Source organism: Lissotriton vulgaris, chromosome 1_2, assembly GCF_964263255.1.
Source record: "Lissotriton vulgaris chromosome 1_2, aLisVul1.2, whole genome shotgun sequence".
In the NCBI taxonomy this organism is placed as follows: Eukaryota; Metazoa; Chordata; class Amphibia; order Caudata; family Salamandridae; genus Lissotriton; species Lissotriton vulgaris.
In genome coordinates, this window is record NC_141686.1 from 87,594,533 (window position 1) to 87,613,499 (window position 18,967).

An 18,967-nucleotide genomic window follows, 5' to 3' on the forward strand; every position below is an offset into this window, starting at 1 on the left:
AGCGTCATTTGTTTGTGAATTTGTGAAGTGTTGCTTTCTTGTTGAGTGGATCACATCTCTTTGGGAGATACCCCGTCAGATGGTACTGCCTGCTGCTAGTCGTAGCTTCACAAGAACGAGGCAAGGGCAGGTTTTTACCTTCTACTTTTCCATCTGGAAGTCTTTATTTTCCTAGCAGAATGTGGAGGAATACTTACCCCAAATATGTCTGGTTGATGGGCAATCTAGGAGACAGCATCTCTACTTCTTTCTAGTCACACCGTTGTCAGAGTCAGACCTCTCTAGGTTCTGGTTTCATCTGTGCCCGCCTCTCGCATTGCAAGTCAATGATCACTCAGCCTGTTATTGGTGAGTATTTGCCAGAGGTTTGTCAATTGGACTACACTAATTTGTTCGCCGAACTTTGAATATGGTGCAAGTGCCACCTCTAACTGGGTGAGCCACGCGCAAGCTGGGACAGTGCGCCCTATTACAACAGCTGCACTGGTCCCAGTGCTGGTGCGAACCCATGCCAGCATTGGGACTGGAGCTTTAGTGTAAGGCAGACTGCTACCTGAAGCCACCAGCCTGCCTTTAACTGGGCACAGCAACTCGGAGACTGTGTATTGGGGATAACTGGGGGTCCCTCGGAACCCAAATGCCCCATGAAAATGGGCGGCCGCAGTGGGAGCCCTGACTGTGAGCCACCAGTTTATGGTTCACAGTCAGTGATCTCCAGATGGCAAGTTTGACTGCTCCTGTGACTGTAATATGGTGCAGACACAAATGCAAAGGCGTCCTTCATTTGCAAGAGGCCACTCCCCCATGCAAATGAGGGTATTCCCCCAATATCCCCCCACTCCCCCTTGTGGCAGCAGACAATCTGGCGAAGCAATCCATATTACTGAAGATATCTCAGAGCGTCTGCTTCCCCTTCTGTAACACCACAGTGGCCCAGTGGGCACAAAAAGTAAGCAAAAAAAGCCTGTTGCACTCCTGGGGGATTATCTGTGACCTTTGTACTTTCACCCTCCTGGAATTTAACATTTAGATCTGGGTGTCAGGTTGCGCCCCATTTTGTTTCTAAAGTTTATTAAGCAGGCAGCTATGTCCCTTTATGATTTTTCACAGTGTAACATGAGGATATGGTCTGTGAGCCTGTGTTTAGGAGAAATTCTTGTGCAGATGCTTCTTGTTGACAAGGACCTCTGATATTTTTTGATTAATAAAACTGTAGAAAATGTTTCTGTTACTTCTGCCCACACATGCCCCCCTGCAGTTGTTTGGGCCCAGGGCATTTCCATAGTTATGCAGCAGCTGACCAGCCTTTCTGGCCATGTATCTCGGACGAGTCCATTTAAAAGGATGCTGTAGTATGGTCTTTTGGTCCAGGCTGGGCAGTAATTCACCACCTCATTCATCCTCACAGAGATGTAAATGCCCCCTCCCGAATTCAGTAGATTTTGGATGTTCGACTACGTGCCACGCATTGCAGCCCTGTAACTCCTACTGTTGCCCCGGTATGCACATTTGCTCACATGTAATATTGCACTATAAGGTGTAATAATATGTTCGAGTACAATACTTTAAATCAGAATGTATGTTTTGTGTGTAGTGAACTGCTGCACACGCGTGCCGGCTGTGGAAGTAAAAACTGCACGTCTGGCTGCCATACCTACTTCCAGAATCTATAGCATTAGTTATTAAATAGCCATGTTTCCATTTTTGTCTTTAAGCAGTATGAACAGAGGCAGTTTTATGTCATTAGCTATTCCACAGTTTGGGCTTCAAATGAGATATACATATGTCTTCAATTGGATCTTAACATGCCTTTAGGCAAGTGGTTCCTAAAATTCAGCTCACCGACCGTATTAAATATGCCAACACGTGGTGTGTATGAGCACAAATTAGCATTTTGTGAACACAAAATGTGAATTTACATTCATAAATCAAGCCAGGTGCACACCGAAGCCCAATCTAGGTGCGCTGCTTGCTTTGTGAATCCGGCCAGAGATTCGGGATTCTTTTGATGCCTTTGCCTCTTTAGTTGCAGCATCTTTTGATGGATATTGTCTGCCCTGAGAAGAGCCCTCTTGGCATCATTATCTGCCTGTGCTGCCTGTGCTGCGGTCTGGTGAAAGTTCCCAGATGGGAGGCTAGTTTTCATGGCAGTGTTTGGATGCTACAAGAAGGGTATCCCACTGTCACTCAAGTCTGTGGGTGGGGTGTTTCATCGGTCACTTCGCTTTTATTCAGCCATTTTGTGTGTTTCTGATATATGATACAAACTGATTGTGACCATTGAGTGCGGATAGCTGTTTGCCTTTGGATCTGTTGACCTCAGAGGCGCCCAACCCAGGGATAGTCTACTGTACACGATGACGCGACTAGCTATGATGAGTGACCTGCCCAAAGACCAAGGCTTTTGCAAAGGTTAGTGTTTTCCTATCAGTGTAATGGCTATTCCGGGGAGGATATATTGTATCCAATTTGTGTATACTGCCAGATAGAATATGCTGGTTGAGGATGAAATTTGGTTCTAAACCTGTCTGTACACATGTGCCTTCTTAGAAGCGGATGTTACTCTGGCTTTGCAAGGTGACCAATTCAGACTCGCCTTGTAAACTCACACTTTTGTAAGATAGGCCTGTCCCATCTTTGTATCTGTTCAGTGTCTGCACTCATCAAATTACTATTAACTTGCAGTTTGCCAACAGCAAAAAAAAATTAAACTTAAAAAAATGTGTAAGTTTAGCTTTCTGAGTTAGGCCTTATATAGGCCAGATACATGACCATCTGATCGCATAATACTGGCCTCAACTTGTAATCAGTACTTCTGTGACCAGTAAAGATTTCCACTTCGATGCTGATGACGAGCTCAGCTCGTCATCAGGCTTACCTGCCGTGTGCTGATGACGAGCTGAGCTCGCCATGTAACGCGGTAATTTTAAAAATGCCGCACACAGCGGGAAAAGCCGCCGCAGCGATGCGGTTAAGAACCAACATATGGAATTATCAGTCAGTTCTTAAAAATCCGAATCGCAGTGGGTCTCAATAGGACCTACCTCATGAATATTAATGAGGTAGATTCTATGCTGCGACTCAGACACTACAACTGAGACTGGGATGAGCATACCACCACGTCTGTGATTGTTATTTTAATAACGTACTTTCTGTAAGGCAGCCTGTTTTCTGAGACTGAGTTTAAAAACATTTTGCTTTTGTTGTTGTTTGTTTAAGGGTTGACAGTGCTCCCATAGACCACTGCCTAACTCACTTACTATTCACACAGTGGGGGGGGGGGGGGGGGGGGGGGGGGAGGAAACCAAGGACACTCTTTCCTTTTTGCAAGGGTATTACCCCCTCCTCTTCGGAATTTGTAAAATATCAATGTTTTGGGACTGGATTTTGGTCACAAAATATCTATACATTAGATACATTTTCAGCATTATGGAGAGATGCCTATATGCACCCGCCTTCCAGATACAGAATCGGTATCCATTTGTAATCCCATTTTATGAGTTGGTAAAACTTTTCCAAATCCCAAAAAGAGATCAGTATTTTAAAAAAAACACATTTCCATGGGCACAGAGGTCGAGCTAGAGGGTTTGCGATCGTTTAAATGCTTAGTACTTCCGGCACTTACAGCCTATAATGTAGTCAAAGTACAGTGTGTAGAGGAGTGCAGTAACTTGCACGGAGACAGCGGCTGCAACGCAGTTGGAGTAAGCACTCTCATATTTTGCCTCACTGGAGATTGGGATCTTTAATAAGGGGGTGAGAAGGTCTGTTAGCTCTTCATTATATCACATAAACCTCACCTCAAATGTCTACCTCTCCGGTACATGTCCCTGTGACAGACAGATCAGTGTATTTGGTAACTGATGGTTCTTGTAAAAATACAACAATTTTCACAGAGCCCTCATTGGTATGCTTTAGGCGCGGCTTCTCCAACTAGTAGCTTGTGGTAATTGGTAGCTCTACTGTGTGCAGCCCACCATGCTAAATTAGAAGGTGTTCCTTGATTGAATTAATATATGTATACGAAAATTGTATGTATTTGAGAAGAAAATGTGTGTAATTTCAAAACTCATGAGCTAATGTTTAGAGAAAAATGGTTTTGTTTCCAAAGTATATTTAAACCTTATAATTGAGTTATAATGCATGTGACATTTGGGAGACCTACTACTAATGTTATTACCTTGGTATTAGGGTCTCCCACTGCAGCTATAGCTGTCATGCATTACCCATGTAGACACAATCCAACTGATAAAGCCTTTTTTTATATTATGGCTGAAACCCCTGCCTGATGCAGTGAGGTGATCACTGCTGACAATCTTTCTTATATTGGCCACTAATGCAGTCTTGTCTGATGTGACTATTATTACATTATTGAAAATATTGGTAGCTCGGGATGATTTCAGTGAACTGGTTTCATTCCAACAAGAGAAGAGGGCATAGCCTTGATATTCCGACTTGTGGTGGTGATTAACTTTATAATTCTGGTCTTGGCCTCGGCAAGTAACACAAAAACATTTTGATGACTGTTAGTAATGCTAGTAATCTTCATAAGCAGTTGGGCAAAGTAAATATTTTAACATGTACAATATCTTGCTAGTGGTAAAGTTTAACACTTATATGCAGTAAGAAAATATAACTATAAGTGGTAGGGTAAAGAACTGTAACCACTAGGAACAGGTAAATAAAAGGAATGGCTAAATATTAAAAAGTGTGCCTAGCATGGTGCAATTCTTTCTTAAATTAAGTGATTAGCATCATGGTGCTTTCTTAGCAGTGCAGAGAAATGCTGTCATCGGTGCTCTGGCTTTCCACAGAATATGACTTTATCATTTAGAAAATAAAACAATTATTCTTAGAATCTAAGGGTCTGATTCGCAAAGGGCATCCGTACTCGTGATGGAGGGGGGGACTCCACACTCGGGCGGAATATCAGCAATTGCAGAGACTCCACCACGAGGCCAGAGATTCCCGCACAACTGTGGGGCCTCCGGTCGCGAGTGCAGAGATTCCCCCATGACTGCAGGGCCTCTGCCATGAGTGCGGAGATTCCCCACAACTGGGGCCTCCACCACGAGTGCAGAGATTCCCCCATGACTGCGGGCCTCTGCCATGAGTGCGGAGATTCCCCCACAACTGTGGGCCTCCACCCCGAGTGCGGAGGTCCTTTCTGAGTCAGGTCTCAAGTGTTCTAGGCTTCCTTTTTTGTTAATAAAAGTCCTTCTATCTTAGGTACCATCTCTGGCTAGGAGAAGCAGTCATGGTAAATACAGATTTAATCAATACTAGCATACATTAACCGCTGGCAGCAGAGGTGGTGATAAGAGGGACAGGGACTAGAGTGACACTGAGCCCAAAATACTTTGAAATAAAAATCATGAACCAATGCACAATTGGGAGAGGCTGAGACCCACAAGAGCCCAACACACAAAGCTGCAAGAACCTTCACTCCACCTGAACAGCCTGAATATAATGCCTCAGAATGAAAGGAGAACAGATGTTGTCCATGAGAAGCACACCTCATCTGGGACAATACCACTTAGACTCATGACCAACTTGATGGCCAAGACTAACACAGCCCATACATGACTCCTGCACTTAACCTCCTAACAGCAAAACATGTAACTTGTCAAGGTCCAAAGAAAAGAAAACTTGAGAGGTTATCAGCTCTAAGAAAGAAGGCTAGTGCTAATGCATGCAGACTGCCAGACAAAGGATGCCAGCTTCAGATCATGGTTGTGCCTGGGCAATGGCGGAGTGAGAGGACAGTTTAGGTCCATCTTTTATGTGTGAACCCCTGCCCACCAGTACTCCTCTGGTGACACAGCCTGAACCAGAGCAGGTGACTGGGCATCTACCTGGAGACATTCCAATCTCCAGGCTCTTTTCATTTTTTGTTTTGAAAATACTCACTTGTTGGAGAGCTTCTCAGATCCAATGAAGAGGCTGCTCCTCATAAGACCAGCACGTGTCCCCAAAAAAGCCATCTCAATTCCCTCCTCATTGGTTCTACAGAATAAGAGAAATACACACATTTTAAGGAAGGGGGGGATACAGTAGGATGATTATTTTCTGACCTGATGATGAATCCCGAATTTTAATTTGAGAAGGAAGCCCAATATCCATTAGAACCTAGAAGAGGAAATGTCAATCTGTCTAATAGGGAATCCATCTACTAAATTCAGCCAATGGAATCAAATAAGATTTAAACATTCTACCATAATGGTTCATGGTGATTCTATACTTTAGCATGCTTGCGTCTCACACCACATTTCTTAGCAAATCAATTTACTGCTTTGATTTGTTGTAGAAAGGGAAATAAATCAAAATATCTTTTACACAAGAAAATAAAACTATAGAGAAGGATCGGATATTGATATTCATCTCCTGAAGAAGGCTGTCAATGTAATGTCAGCCAAAACATGTAGAGAATTTCAAAAGCACAAACACAGATTGCAGTTATGTAGAGATTTTTTTGTGACCATCTTCCCAATACCAGAAAAGGTGAACAGGGTGCAAAATTAATGTTTGAGCTTTCTTGATTTATAAAGAATACACATGTGATTGTATAATTCTTTATTTCACTTCTCTCACATAGATTACACATCTGAGTGTGACTATAGAACTATAGTCACACTTAGAACTATTTTTCATCATCTGTAGTGCATGATCAAGCACAATATCTGTTCAAACCAATATGTGGGTAAACAATGAATTGTTCCCTTAAATTCTCGTAATTTCTACTTGACATTGCCTGTGTGTTGTTCTTTTTGTTCGGTAATTTGTGGGATATAACTTGCTGCAGTGGAGCATTTCAGGACTCTATAAATCACTCGCCAATCACGAGGCCCAATAAAGAATATCTGGACCAATTGCATGGTTTACTGAAAACATTGTACTTTAGCTCCTAGACGTAAGACATGATAGGTTAAATATTCTTACACGGAGAGTGCTCCCTGACACGGACCTGGAGTGGGTGTAGGGAAATGGACCTGCAACTAATTGCTGTGCTGTAGTGAACTTACTGTGACATGTTCAGGGCAAGCGCTGTCCAATAGGCCTCCATGGGAGCTGTTACCACTGCATCGAAGAGCACCTCTTGAACCAACTCCTCATCACCTGGGCATGAAAAACAGAAGTAGAAAATAGATGAAGAAAGACTGGCCATCTTCTCAAAGCTTAAAAACATTTGTGTTGGCCTAGTGTAATGTTTTGCAGCAAGTTTGCATCAAGTTTCCAGGACGACATATTGAATACAACCTTCCCAAGCTAGACAGTGCAACAAAAGTAAACATTCAAACTTCCATCTGTGGTGTATGAGCTCTTTCAGTTCTTCCTCCCTGAAACTCAATACTAGGCTGGAGTACATCTTCGCGGTTGAGGCCAGGGTGCTGGCCAGGCATGACCGAGACTTACTACTGCCCAAGGTTCGAATGTCTGATAGTGAAAAGGCTCAGGGCCTTATGGCCACTTCTTTAATCCACTCAACAAAATAGGGCAACCAGCGTATCCCAAAGGAGTCTGTGCAATTAACAACAGCTACAAGGCAATTCCCTGAGCAATGACTTACATTCAGAGTACCCCGGGTCAGTCTGGCACGTGGGGATATCTGGCTTTGCCTGAAGGTAGACTGATAGGTCAGTGTGTCAGCAGCTTGTTTGTAGGTTTCGGACTTGTTTTACAGTCTGGTGGGCTGATTTGTACTGTTGATTTCCCTGATATCACTACAATAGGTGCCTGTCAAATGCACAAATGCATGCACTTTCCCATGCCTTGCAAAACACCTATACTGCATGTCTTTACAAGTTCAAAACTGCCCTATGTGGAAATCTGGACATTTTAGTACCAATCACTAATGGGGGCAATGTTTATTTTGGTGCCCAGGATTATTTTCTTTCCCAGTCTGACCCTGTCAGTACCATGTACTTATTCTGAAAATGTTAAATAATATTCAAAATGTTATCTACCTAGCAGAACAACCATTTCCAATTAGATTTAACAGTTCTGAAGTAGGTACAAAACAACATTTCCACAACAATATTAATGTTTTTATTCACAGAGGTTGGAGTTACTGCAGTGTGTACAAGGCATGATCAGGGGGTCCCTGAGGTATGGTCAGGCTGATAGCAAAGTACTCAAGGCAACATTGACAATGGGGATGTAGGGGCACCCACTATTTTGATGTGCCCCTATACTCTTTGGGTAGGTGAAGCAGCCTAGGGGACTGCAAGGACATAATTGAACAGTGGTTAGGGGGCAAAGCGGGAGGACTTAATGGACAGGGTGCCAGAGTGTCATCATCCTTTACAAAGGCGGTTTTAGTGAAAGGGTTGGCCACGGCACTGTATGGATAGGGGTTGGGTAAGTTTAGAGTGTGCAGGATGGCAGTGAGAGGACTAGAGAAGGCACTGTGGGTTATCACAGTGATGGGAAGGCAGGATCGCCTAGCACCGGTGGTGGGAGAATGCGCAGGAGTTTTGTGCCGAGCGCGGCTCGGGCGCAGGTTGGCAAGTAGAGTTGCAGAAATGGTGCTGGCTTGCTCGCTGCTGTGGGCTAAATTGCGTAGGGAAAAGGGGAGGGAGGCACTGGAAGGTGGTACAAGGCAAAAGATGAAGACAACAGGGTTGTCAGCAGCTGCAGCAAGGGCAGAGAGTATTGATCTGGTCAAAAAGGTTTGATACAGGATTTGCACTGGAAAGAGCTACACAAAATCGGAATTTAGACTGTTACCCTGAAGATTTTGAACTTTCAGGGATACAATTGAAGCCCAGAAAGGAACAGAAGCTGTTCTAATAGGTTGTTCAATGTCTTGTGCATTGTTTGAAAAGTTTAGATGTTTATTGCAATGGAGTTTAACATTTGTGACAGGTACGAAAGCAGTGACACATTATCTTCACAATGTTCTTCTTTGTGGGCACCACAGGCTCTGCAGAATGCTAGAGGATGTTGGTAAGTTTTCAAGAGCTAACGGCAGGCAGTGGGTTACCTCCAGCAGATGAGAAGAAGGTGGGAACCGAAATTGATTCTGTGAGGAAGGAAGTGTGTTTGCCAGAGGACAAGACAGAAGCCACGCTGGAGCTGCTGGACACTGTTTTGGCTAGAAAGAAGGTTCAAGTCAAAGAGATCCAAGTTTTACTAGGACATTTGGATTTTGCACGCACAGTAGTGTGGGTAGTATCAAAAGAAAATAAAGGGGACCTGGAATTCCAAAGGAACTAGAGTAATCAAGGCCATGTATATAGAAAATGTTTCCAACGCAGACACTTAAAAAGATCTTTCACTACTACACCCTGAGGGTGGCCACGTGTAGTACGGTTATCTTATCAGCTCACACAGGGAGCAATTTTTTATGGTCTGCGTGGTCTGGTTTGCTGCTCGGACAGTAACAGGGAGTCTGTGACTTTTCTCCAGCGGGGTCGGAGAAATTTAAGTGCAATCCTTCTTGACCTCTCAGCTGTCTTCAACACTGTCTCCTACCACACACTCATCAACCGACTGTACCAGAGTGGAATCAAAAGACAATGCTTTTAGATGGATGTCTCAGAAAAGGGGGTGGTGATGAACAGAGTGTCTGAATTAAGCAGACCACTCTTACCCAGTCCAAAGATCAGGGCTTGATCCATCACCGTTTTTTAGCTCACTGCACCATCCCAGCTCAGAACCTGGCTACATGCAAATTAGTCTGTTTCTGTCCCAGTGCATGATGGGAACAGGGCAAACCAAACTACCAAGCCAATTCTTATACTGGGAAGGAAACAAGCTTCCAGGGACCGGTTTCTGGCATTTCAGCCGTCGTCGGCCCGGCTTGCTTGAATCCTGATGGTGCAATGAGCAAGGGACTCACATCTGAGTATACCCTTCCACGCTTATGGTGGACAAAATGATTCAGAAAAGGGGGTGGTGATGAACAGAGTGTCTGAATTAAGAAGACCACTCTTACCCAGTCCAAAGATCAGGGCTTGATCCATCACCGTTTTTTAGCTCACTGCACCATCCCAGCTCAGAACCTGGCTACATGCAAATTAGTCTGTTCTTGTCCCAGTGCATGATGGGAACAGGGCAAACCAAACTACCAAGCCAATTCTTATACTGGGAAGGAAACAAGCTTCCGGGGACCGGTTTCTGGCATGTCAGCCGTCGTCGGCCCGGCTTGCTTGAATCCTGATGGTGCAATGAGCAAGGGACTCACATCTGAGTATACCCTTCCACGCTTATGGTGGACAAAATGATTCAGAAAAGGGGGTGGTGATGAACAGAGTGTCTGAATTAAGCAGACCACTATTACCCAGTCCAAAGATCAGGGCTTGATCCATCACCGTTTTTTAGCTCACTGCACCATCCCAGCTCAGAACCTGGCTACATGCAAATTAGTCTGTTCCTGTCCCAGTGCATGATGGGAACAGGGCAAACCAAACTACCAAGCCAATTCTTATACTGGGAAGGAAACAAGCTTCCGGGGACCTGTTTCTGGCATTTCAGCCGTCGTCCGCCCGGCTTGCTTGAATCCTGATGGTGCAATGAGCAAGGGACTCACATCTGAGTATACCCTTCCACGCTTATGGTGGACAAAATGATTCAGAAAAGGGGGTGGTGATGAACAGAGTGTCTGAATTAAGCAGACCACTCTTATCCAGTCCAAAGATCAGGGCTTGATCCATCACCGTTTTTTAGCTCACTGCACCTTCCCAGCTCAGAACCTGGCTACATGCAAATTAGTCTGTTCCTGTCCCAGTGCATGATGGGAACAGGGCAAACCAAACTACCAAGCCAATTCTTATACTGGGAAGGAAACAAGCTTCCGGGGACGGGTTTCTGGCATTTCAGCCGTCGTTGGCCCGGCTTGCTTGAATCCTGGTGGTGCAATGAGCAAGGGACTCACATCTGAGTATACCCTTCCACGCTTATGGTGGACAAAATGATTCAGAAAAGGGGGTGGTGATGAACAGAGTGTCTGAATTAAGCAGACCACTCTTACCCAGTCCAAAGATCAGGGCTTGATCCATCACCGTTTTTTAGCTCACTGCACCATCCCAGCTCAGAACCTGGCTACATGCAAATTAGTCTGTTCCTGTCCCAGTGCATGATGGGAACAGGGCAAACCAAACTACCAAGCCAATTCTTATACTGGGAAGGAAACAAGCTTCCGGGGACCGGTTTCTGGCATGTCAGCCGTCGTCCGCCCGGCTTGCTTGAATCCTGATGGTGCAATGAGCAAGGGACTCACATCTGAGTATACCCTTCCACGCTTATGGTAGACAAAATGATTCAGAAAAGGGGGTGGTGATGAACAGAGTGTCTGAATTAAGCAGACCACTCTTACCCAGTCCAAAGATCAGGGCTTGATCCATCACCGTTTTTTAGCTCACTGCACCATCCCAGCTCAGAACCTGGCTACATGCAAATTAGTCTGTTCCTGTCCCAGTGCATGATGGGAACACGGCAAACCAAACTACCAAGCCAATTCTTATACTGGGAAGGAAACAAGCTTCCGGGGACCGGTTTCTGGCATTTCAGCCGTCGTCGGCCCGGCTTGCTTGAATCCTGATGTTGCAATGAGCAAGGGACTCACATCTGAGTATACCCTTCCACGCTTATGGTGGACAAAATGATTCAGAAAAGGGGGTGGTGATGAACAGAGTGTCTGAATTAAGCAGACCACTCTTATCCAGTCCAAAGATCAGGGCTTGATCCATCACCGTTTTTTAGCTCACTGCACCTTCCCAGCTCAGAACCTGGCTACATGCAAATTAGTCTGTTCCTGTCCCAGTGCATGATGGGAACAGGGCAAACCAAACTACCAAGCCAATTCTTATACTGGGAAGGAAACAAGCTTCCGGGGACCGGTTTCTGGCATTTCAGCCGTTGTCGGCCCGGCTTGCTTGAATCCTGGTGGTGCAATGAGCAAGGGACTCACATCTGAGTATACACTTCCACGCTTATGGTGGACAAAATGATTCAGAAAAGGGGGTGGTGATCAACAGAGTGTCTGAATTAAGCAGACCACTCTTACCCAGTCCAAAGATCAGGGCTTGATCCATCACCGTTTTTTAGCTCACTGCACCATCCCAGCTCAGAACCTGGCTACATGCAAATTAGTCTGTTCCTGTCCCAGTGCATGATGGGAACAGGGCAAACCAAACTACCAAGCCAATTCTTATACTGGGAAGGAAACAAGCTTCCGGGGACCGGTGTCTGGCATTTCAGCCGTCGTCGGCCCGTCTTGCTTGAATCCTGATGGTGCAATGAGCAAGGGACTCACATCTGAGTATACCCTGCCACGCTTATGGTGGACAATATGATTCAGAAAAGGGGGTGGTGATGAACAGAGTGTCTGAATTAAGCATACCACTCTTACCCAGTCCAAAGATCAGGGCTTGATCCATCACCGTTTTTTAGCTCACTGCACCATCCCAGCTCAGAACCTGGCTACATGCAAATTAGTCTGTTCCTGGCCCAGTGCATGATGGGAACAGGGCAAACCAAACTACCAAGCCAATTCTTATACTGGGAAGGAAACAAGCTTCCGGGGACCGGTTTCTGGCATGTCAGCCGTCGTCGGCCCGGCTTGCTTGAATCCTGATGGTGCAATGTGCAAGGGACTCACATCTGAGTATACCCTTCCACGCTTATGGTGGACAAAATGATTCAGAAAAGGGGGTGGTGATGAACAGAGTGTCTGAATTAAGCAGACCACTCTTACCCAGTCCAAAGATCAGGGCTTGATCCATCACCGTTTTTTAGCTCACTGCACCATCCCAGCTCAGAACCTGGCTACATGCAAATTAGTCTGTTCCTGTCCCAGTGCATGATGGGAACAGGGCAAACCAAACTACCAAGCCAATTCTTATACTGGGAAGGAAACCAGCTTCCGGGGACCGGTTTCTGGCATTTCAGCTGTCCTCGGCCCGGCTTGCTTGAATCCTGCTGGTGCAATGAGCAAGGGACTCACATCTGAGTATACCCTTCCACGCTTATGGTGGACAAAATGATTCAGAAAAGGGGGTGGTGATGAACAGAGTGTCTGAATTAAGCAGACCACTCTTATCCAGTCCAAAGATCAGGGCTTGATCCATCACCGTTTTTTAGCTCACTGCACCATCCCAGCTCAGAACCTGGCTACATGCAAATTAGTCTGTTCCTGTCCCAGTGCATGATGGGAACAGGGCAAACCAAACTACCAAGCCAATTCTTATACTGGGAAGGAAACAAGCTTCCGGGGACCGGTTTCTGGCATTTCAGCCGTCGTCGGCCCGGCTTGCTTGAATCCTGGTGGTGCAATGAGCAAGGGACTCACATCTGAGTATACCCTTCCACGCTTATGGTGGACAAAATGATTCAGAAAAGGGGGTGGTGATGAACTGAGTGTCTGAATTAAGCAGACCACTCTTACCCAGTCCAAAGATCAGGGCTTGATCCATCACCGTTTTTTAGCTCACTGCACCATCCCAGCTCAGAACCTGGCTACATGCAAATTAGTCTGTTCTTGTCCCAGTGCATGATGGGAACAGGGCAAACCAAACTACCAAGCCAATTCTTATACTGGGAAGGAAACAAGCTTCCGGGGACCGGTTTCTGGCATGTCAGCCGTCGTCGGCCCGGCTTGCTTGAATCCTGATGGTGCAATGAGCAAGGGACTCACATCTGAGTATACCCTTCCACGCTTATGGTGGACAAAATGATTCAGAAAAGGGGGTGGTGATGAACAGAGTGTCTGAATTAAGCAGACCACTCTTACCCAGTCCAAAGATCAGGGCTTGATCCATCACCGTTTTTTAGCTCACTGCACCATCCCAGCTCAGAACCTGGCTACATGCAAATTAGTCTGTTCCTGTCCCAGTGCATGATGGGAACAGGGCAAACCAAACTACCAAGCCAATTCTTATACTGGGAAGGAAACAAGCTTCCGGGGACCGGTGTCTGGCATTTCAGCCGTCGTCGGCCCGTCTTGCTTGAATCCTGATGGTGCAATGAGCAAGGGACTCACATCTGAGTATACCCTTCCACGCTTATGGTGGACAAAATGATTCAGAAAAGGGGGTGGTGATGAACAGAGTGTCTGAATTAAGCAGACCACTCTTACCCAGTCCAAAGATCAGGGCTTGATCCATCACCGTTTTTTAGCTCATTGCACCATCCCAGCTCAGAACCTGGCTACATGCAAATTAGTCTGTTCCTGTCCCAGTGCATGATGGGAACAGGGCAAACCAAACTACCAAGCCAATTCTTATACTGGGAAGGAAACAAGCTTCCGGGGACCGGTTTCTGGCATTTCAGCCGTCGTCGGCCCGGCTTGCTTGAATCCTGATGGTGCAATGAGCAAGGGACTCACATCTGAGTATACCCTTCCACGCTTATGGTGGACAAAATGATTCAGAAAAGGGGGTGGTGATGAACAGAGTGTCTGAATTAAGCAGACCACTCTTATCCAGTCCAAAGATCAGGGCTTGATCCATCACCGTTTTTTAGCTCACTGCACCATCCCAGCTCAGAACCTGGCTACATGCAAATTAGTCTGTTCCTGTCCCAGTGCATGATGGGAACAGGGCAAACCAAACTACCAAGCCAATTCTTATACTGGGAAGGAAACAAGCTTCCGGGGACCGGTTTCTGGCATTTCAGCCGTCGTCGGCCCGGCTTGCTTGAATCCTGGTGGTGCAATGAGCAAGGGACTCACATCTGAGTATACCCTTCCACGCTTATGGTGGACAAAATGATTCAGAAAAGGGGGTGGTGATCAACAGAGTGTCTGAATTAAGCAGACCACTCTTACCCAGTCCAAAGATCAGGGCTTGATCCATCACAGTTTTTTAGCTCACTGCACCATCCCAGCTCAGAACCTGGCTACATGCAAATTAGTCTGTTCCTGTCCCAGTGCATGATGGGAACAGGGCAAACCAAACTACCAAGCCAATTCTTATACTGGGAAGGAAACAAGCTTCCGGGGACCGGTGTCTGGCATTTCAGCCGTCGTCGGCCCGGCTTGCTTGAATCCTGATGGTGCAATGAGCAAGGGACTCACATCTGAGTATACCCTTCCACGCTTATGGTGGACAAAATGATTCAGAAAAGGGGGTGGTGATGAACAGAGTGTCTGAATTAAGCAGACCACTCTTACCCAGTCCAAAGATCAGGGCTTGATCCATCACCGTTTTTTAGCACACTGCACCATCCCAGCTCAGAACCTGGCTACATGCAAATTAGTCTGTTCCTGTCCCAGTGCATGATGGGAACAGGGCAAACCAAACTACCAAGCCAATTCTTATACTGGGAAGGAAACAAGCTTCCGGGGACCGGTTTCTGGCATTTCAGCCGTCGTTGGCCCGGCTTGCTTTAATCCTGATGGTGCAATGAGCAAGGGACTCACATCTGAGTATACCCTTCCACGCTTATGGTGGACAAAATGATTCAGAAAAGGGGGTGGTGATCAACAGAGTGTCTGAATTAAGCAGACCACTCTTACCCAGTCCAAAGATCAGGGCTTGATCCATCACCGTTTTTTAGCTCACTGCACCATCCCAGCTCAGAACCTGGCTACATGCAAATTAGTCTGTTCCTGTCCCAGTGCATGATGGGAACAGGGCAAACCAAACTACCAAGCCAATTCTTATACTGGGAAGGAAACAAGCTTCCGGGGACCGGTTTCTGGCATTTCAGCCGTCGTCGGCCCGGCCGATGGATGGCATCATTAATTTCAGGGTGCACACTGAAGATCTGTCTTCTTCCTTCACCTCACAGCCAATGCACACCATCTACGGTGTCCCGCAAGGCTATTCCTTAAGTCCCACCGTCTTCAACATCTAAATGACTTCACTAGCAGACATCATCAGAACCAATGACATCAACATAATCTCCTACACGGATGACACCCAGCTCGTCCTCTCACTCTCGCTGACGCCACCACGACAAAAAACAACTTCAGAACTGCATGTAGAATGTCTCAGGCTGGATGAAAAACAACTGCTTGAAACTGAACATGGACAAAACCGAAGTACTGATCTTTGGCAGCCACACCTCCCTCTGGAATGCCTCCTGGTGGCCATCGGAACTCGGACCCACCCCCACTCCGAAAGATCACACCCGCAACATCAGTATCATTCTAGACCGCGCACTCTCCATTAAACAACAGATCAACGCCATCTCCTCAGCCTGCTTCCACACGCCCTGAATGCTTGGCAGAATTTTTAAATGGCTACCCACCGGCACCAGAAAAATAGTGAGGCAGGCCCTCATTACCAGTCATCTGGACTATGGCAAAGCACTCTATGCGAGCACCACCGGAGACCTCAAGAAAAGACTCCAGATGATCCTCAACTTCCCTAAAAGGACCCACATCTCCCAGTACTTGAGAGACCTCGACTGGCTCCCTCACAAGAAGAGATGCCATTTCAAGCTTCTGACTCGCGCCTACAAAGCCCTCCATGACCAAAGACCAGCATACATGAACCATCACCTAAACTTCCACAAGCACCCAGAAACCTCCCTCGGCTCACCGTGCCCTCTCACAGACACTGCACATCTGCCACCCCAGAGGACAATCCTTCTCCCATTTCGCCGCCAAATCCTGGAACGCCTTTCCCGCCATCTTCGGGCATCACCCTCATTGGCAGATTTCCGTAAGGGGCTCAAGACCTGGCTCTTTGACTGAGACCCTCAGCCCAGTTCCTGGATACCCTCATGAGTGATAAGTCGTGCTATGTAAGCACCGTTTTTACATCTTTACAGGCCTATTTTGCAGAGGCTCTGTGGCTCTTTGTTTTCTCCTTGTCTGCTGCCAAGGCAAGCCCACGGAACCTCCTCCACTGAAAATGAGACAAAGCATCCACAATGTCATTGTCAATTGGATGTGCCTCACTCTGAATACAATATTTACTCCGGACAACCCAGCATCTGGGTTGTCCAGAGTAAAATATTGTATTCAGAGTGAGGCAACAACGCTGAACATCCTGTGATTCTGGGCAAATCACTTAGTCTCCCTGTGCCTACCAAAAATGAATGTGTGTCCTCATGTAACGTAACTCGTGCTCTGTAAAGCGCTGTGATACCCGATTCGGTTGCGGGTCAAGTTCGCGCTATATAAAACTGCAAAAAGAAAAAAAAAACTGAAGCACTTTCAAATCCTGCACCAACTGCCTGTTCGCTACCTTCACCACAGACGTGTTGTCTATGTTGAACAGTACTTTATTGTTTGCAAATTAGTCAGTCCACATGCCAATGCCACCACCAGTGGAAAGAGCTCCAAAAATGCAATGCTCCTACCACCTTCTTTCCATGCTTCTGGCCACGTCTCTGCATGCCACTGCCCTTACCATGGAAGACTGAAACCTGAACCACTGCTGCATTTGAAAAAGGGTGCATGTTCCATTCTGTCTCTTTGCCCAGCCCCTGCAGTGATGTCCCTTTAAACTGCTGCATGAATGAGCACCACATCTTAAAATCTGCCCTGACCCCTAGAGACAAGTGCACTCGGTGATGAGGAAGGGAAAGCCTTGACTTTTCCAGACTCAGCTTCCTAAAGAAAGTCCAGCGTGCCCTCACAACTCTATATATATATATATATATGTATATATATATATATATATATATGAAATGTTCCAAAAGGAGTCATAAAGAAGTTCACTACTCCTGTTCAGTTGCTCTTTTATCACAATCAATGTGATACAAATCAGTCAATTAATTAATTTGATCATCTTAAATAACAAAAGTAGAAATGACAATTCAAATACAAAAAGTAGGGGCTACAGGTGATGGCGCATTGTATGTGAAAATAAGTGAGCAAAAAACAATATAGTGTGCATAATAAATAAATCCATATGTTTTAACTATCAGGACATCAATACAAAATGGAATCCACACAAAAGTACATTTTCAGGATTTCTTAGCGCCTGGCATCCAGTACAAATATAGTTAAGACTCAACAGTTGATGTTTCCACCTCTGAAAATCACTTGAATGCGGTCATCCTCAGGACAAAAAAGTAGTAACCTGACCAGAAAGGATCATACATGAACAGCATGTATGGAAACGATCCCAGATGACCTATGTCCTATAAGTGCTCTCGTTCCTTAATTCACATAATAGCATTCCTTTAGAATACATCAAAAATACTATTGTCAGCATGAGAGAAGCGCTGGGATTGGCATCTGGGAGCCTGGGCAGTGTGCAGCCGGAATTGACGATCGTCAGAGAATGCAAGAAGCCGCCACTGTTGGCAGGTTTACAAATTCAGCCTGAAAAAAAAAGAGCAGCAATTTTTCAGGGATGAAGGGGTGCATTTATCCCAGTGGGCATGGATTCTACTTAATGCAGATGAGGGAAGCCATGGAAGGCACGTTGATTGTGCAGATGTCGTAAGACGCCAGCACAAGATGGAAAGCAAGGAGGTGGTTTTTCTGAGTGGTGGTTTGGAAGGATGTTTTACAACAAGAAAGAAGTTAATTGCAGCTTGGGAGGTGAAAACGACTGGTGGGGGAGATCAAATGGGAGGTCTGAAGTCAACATTTTAGTCACTAGGTACTGGAAGGTTCGTAGATAAATACAATAATAGTTGTAGGGGCTGGAGAAGGGGCATGCACTTGATTTGCATGTTTTTGGGTGGTCTTTTATTTGCAGGATACATTATCATATAGTGAAGCACTTAGTCGGTTGTAGGGCTATGTGCCAGGGTTGTTATGGATGTATAACCTACACCTGGGCCATTAAAGTAGCCTTTTTCACACTATCACACAGTTCCACTGTAGTTACTGGAGTGCTTCGTTCTGCCAGGGGCGGCTCTAGGCTCATGGCGGCCCTGGGCAGGGAGCGTAGGTAGGGGGCCCCAGAAGAGGGGGTCCGGGCCGGGTGGAGCGCAGAGGCCAGTGAAGGGGAGGGGGGGTCAGGGGGTTTGGAAGTGGAACAGAGCCGAAGGCCGCCAAATCCCTGCAGGGGGCCGCCATGCAAATATGTTTCCATCCTCGGAGGATTCATATATTAAG

At 46.0% G+C, this 18,967-nt stretch overlaps 1 protein-coding gene across 1 annotated transcript in view; it reads right to left on the minus strand.

The window, feature by feature from the left end:
* LOC147733967 (voltage-dependent calcium channel subunit alpha-2/delta-4-like) overlaps positions 1-18,967 on the minus strand; it is a 961,982-nt gene that overhangs the window by 508,915 nt on the left and 434,100 nt on the right. The window contains exons 23-24 of the mRNA XM_086952873.1: positions 7,023-7,116; positions 5,911-6,006 (exon numbers count right to left, since the gene is read on the minus strand). Of these exons, the coding sequence (XP_086808999.1) occupies positions 5,911-6,006; positions 7,023-7,116 (190 nt within the window). The remainder of the gene's footprint in view (positions 1-5,910; positions 6,007-7,022; positions 7,117-18,967) is intronic.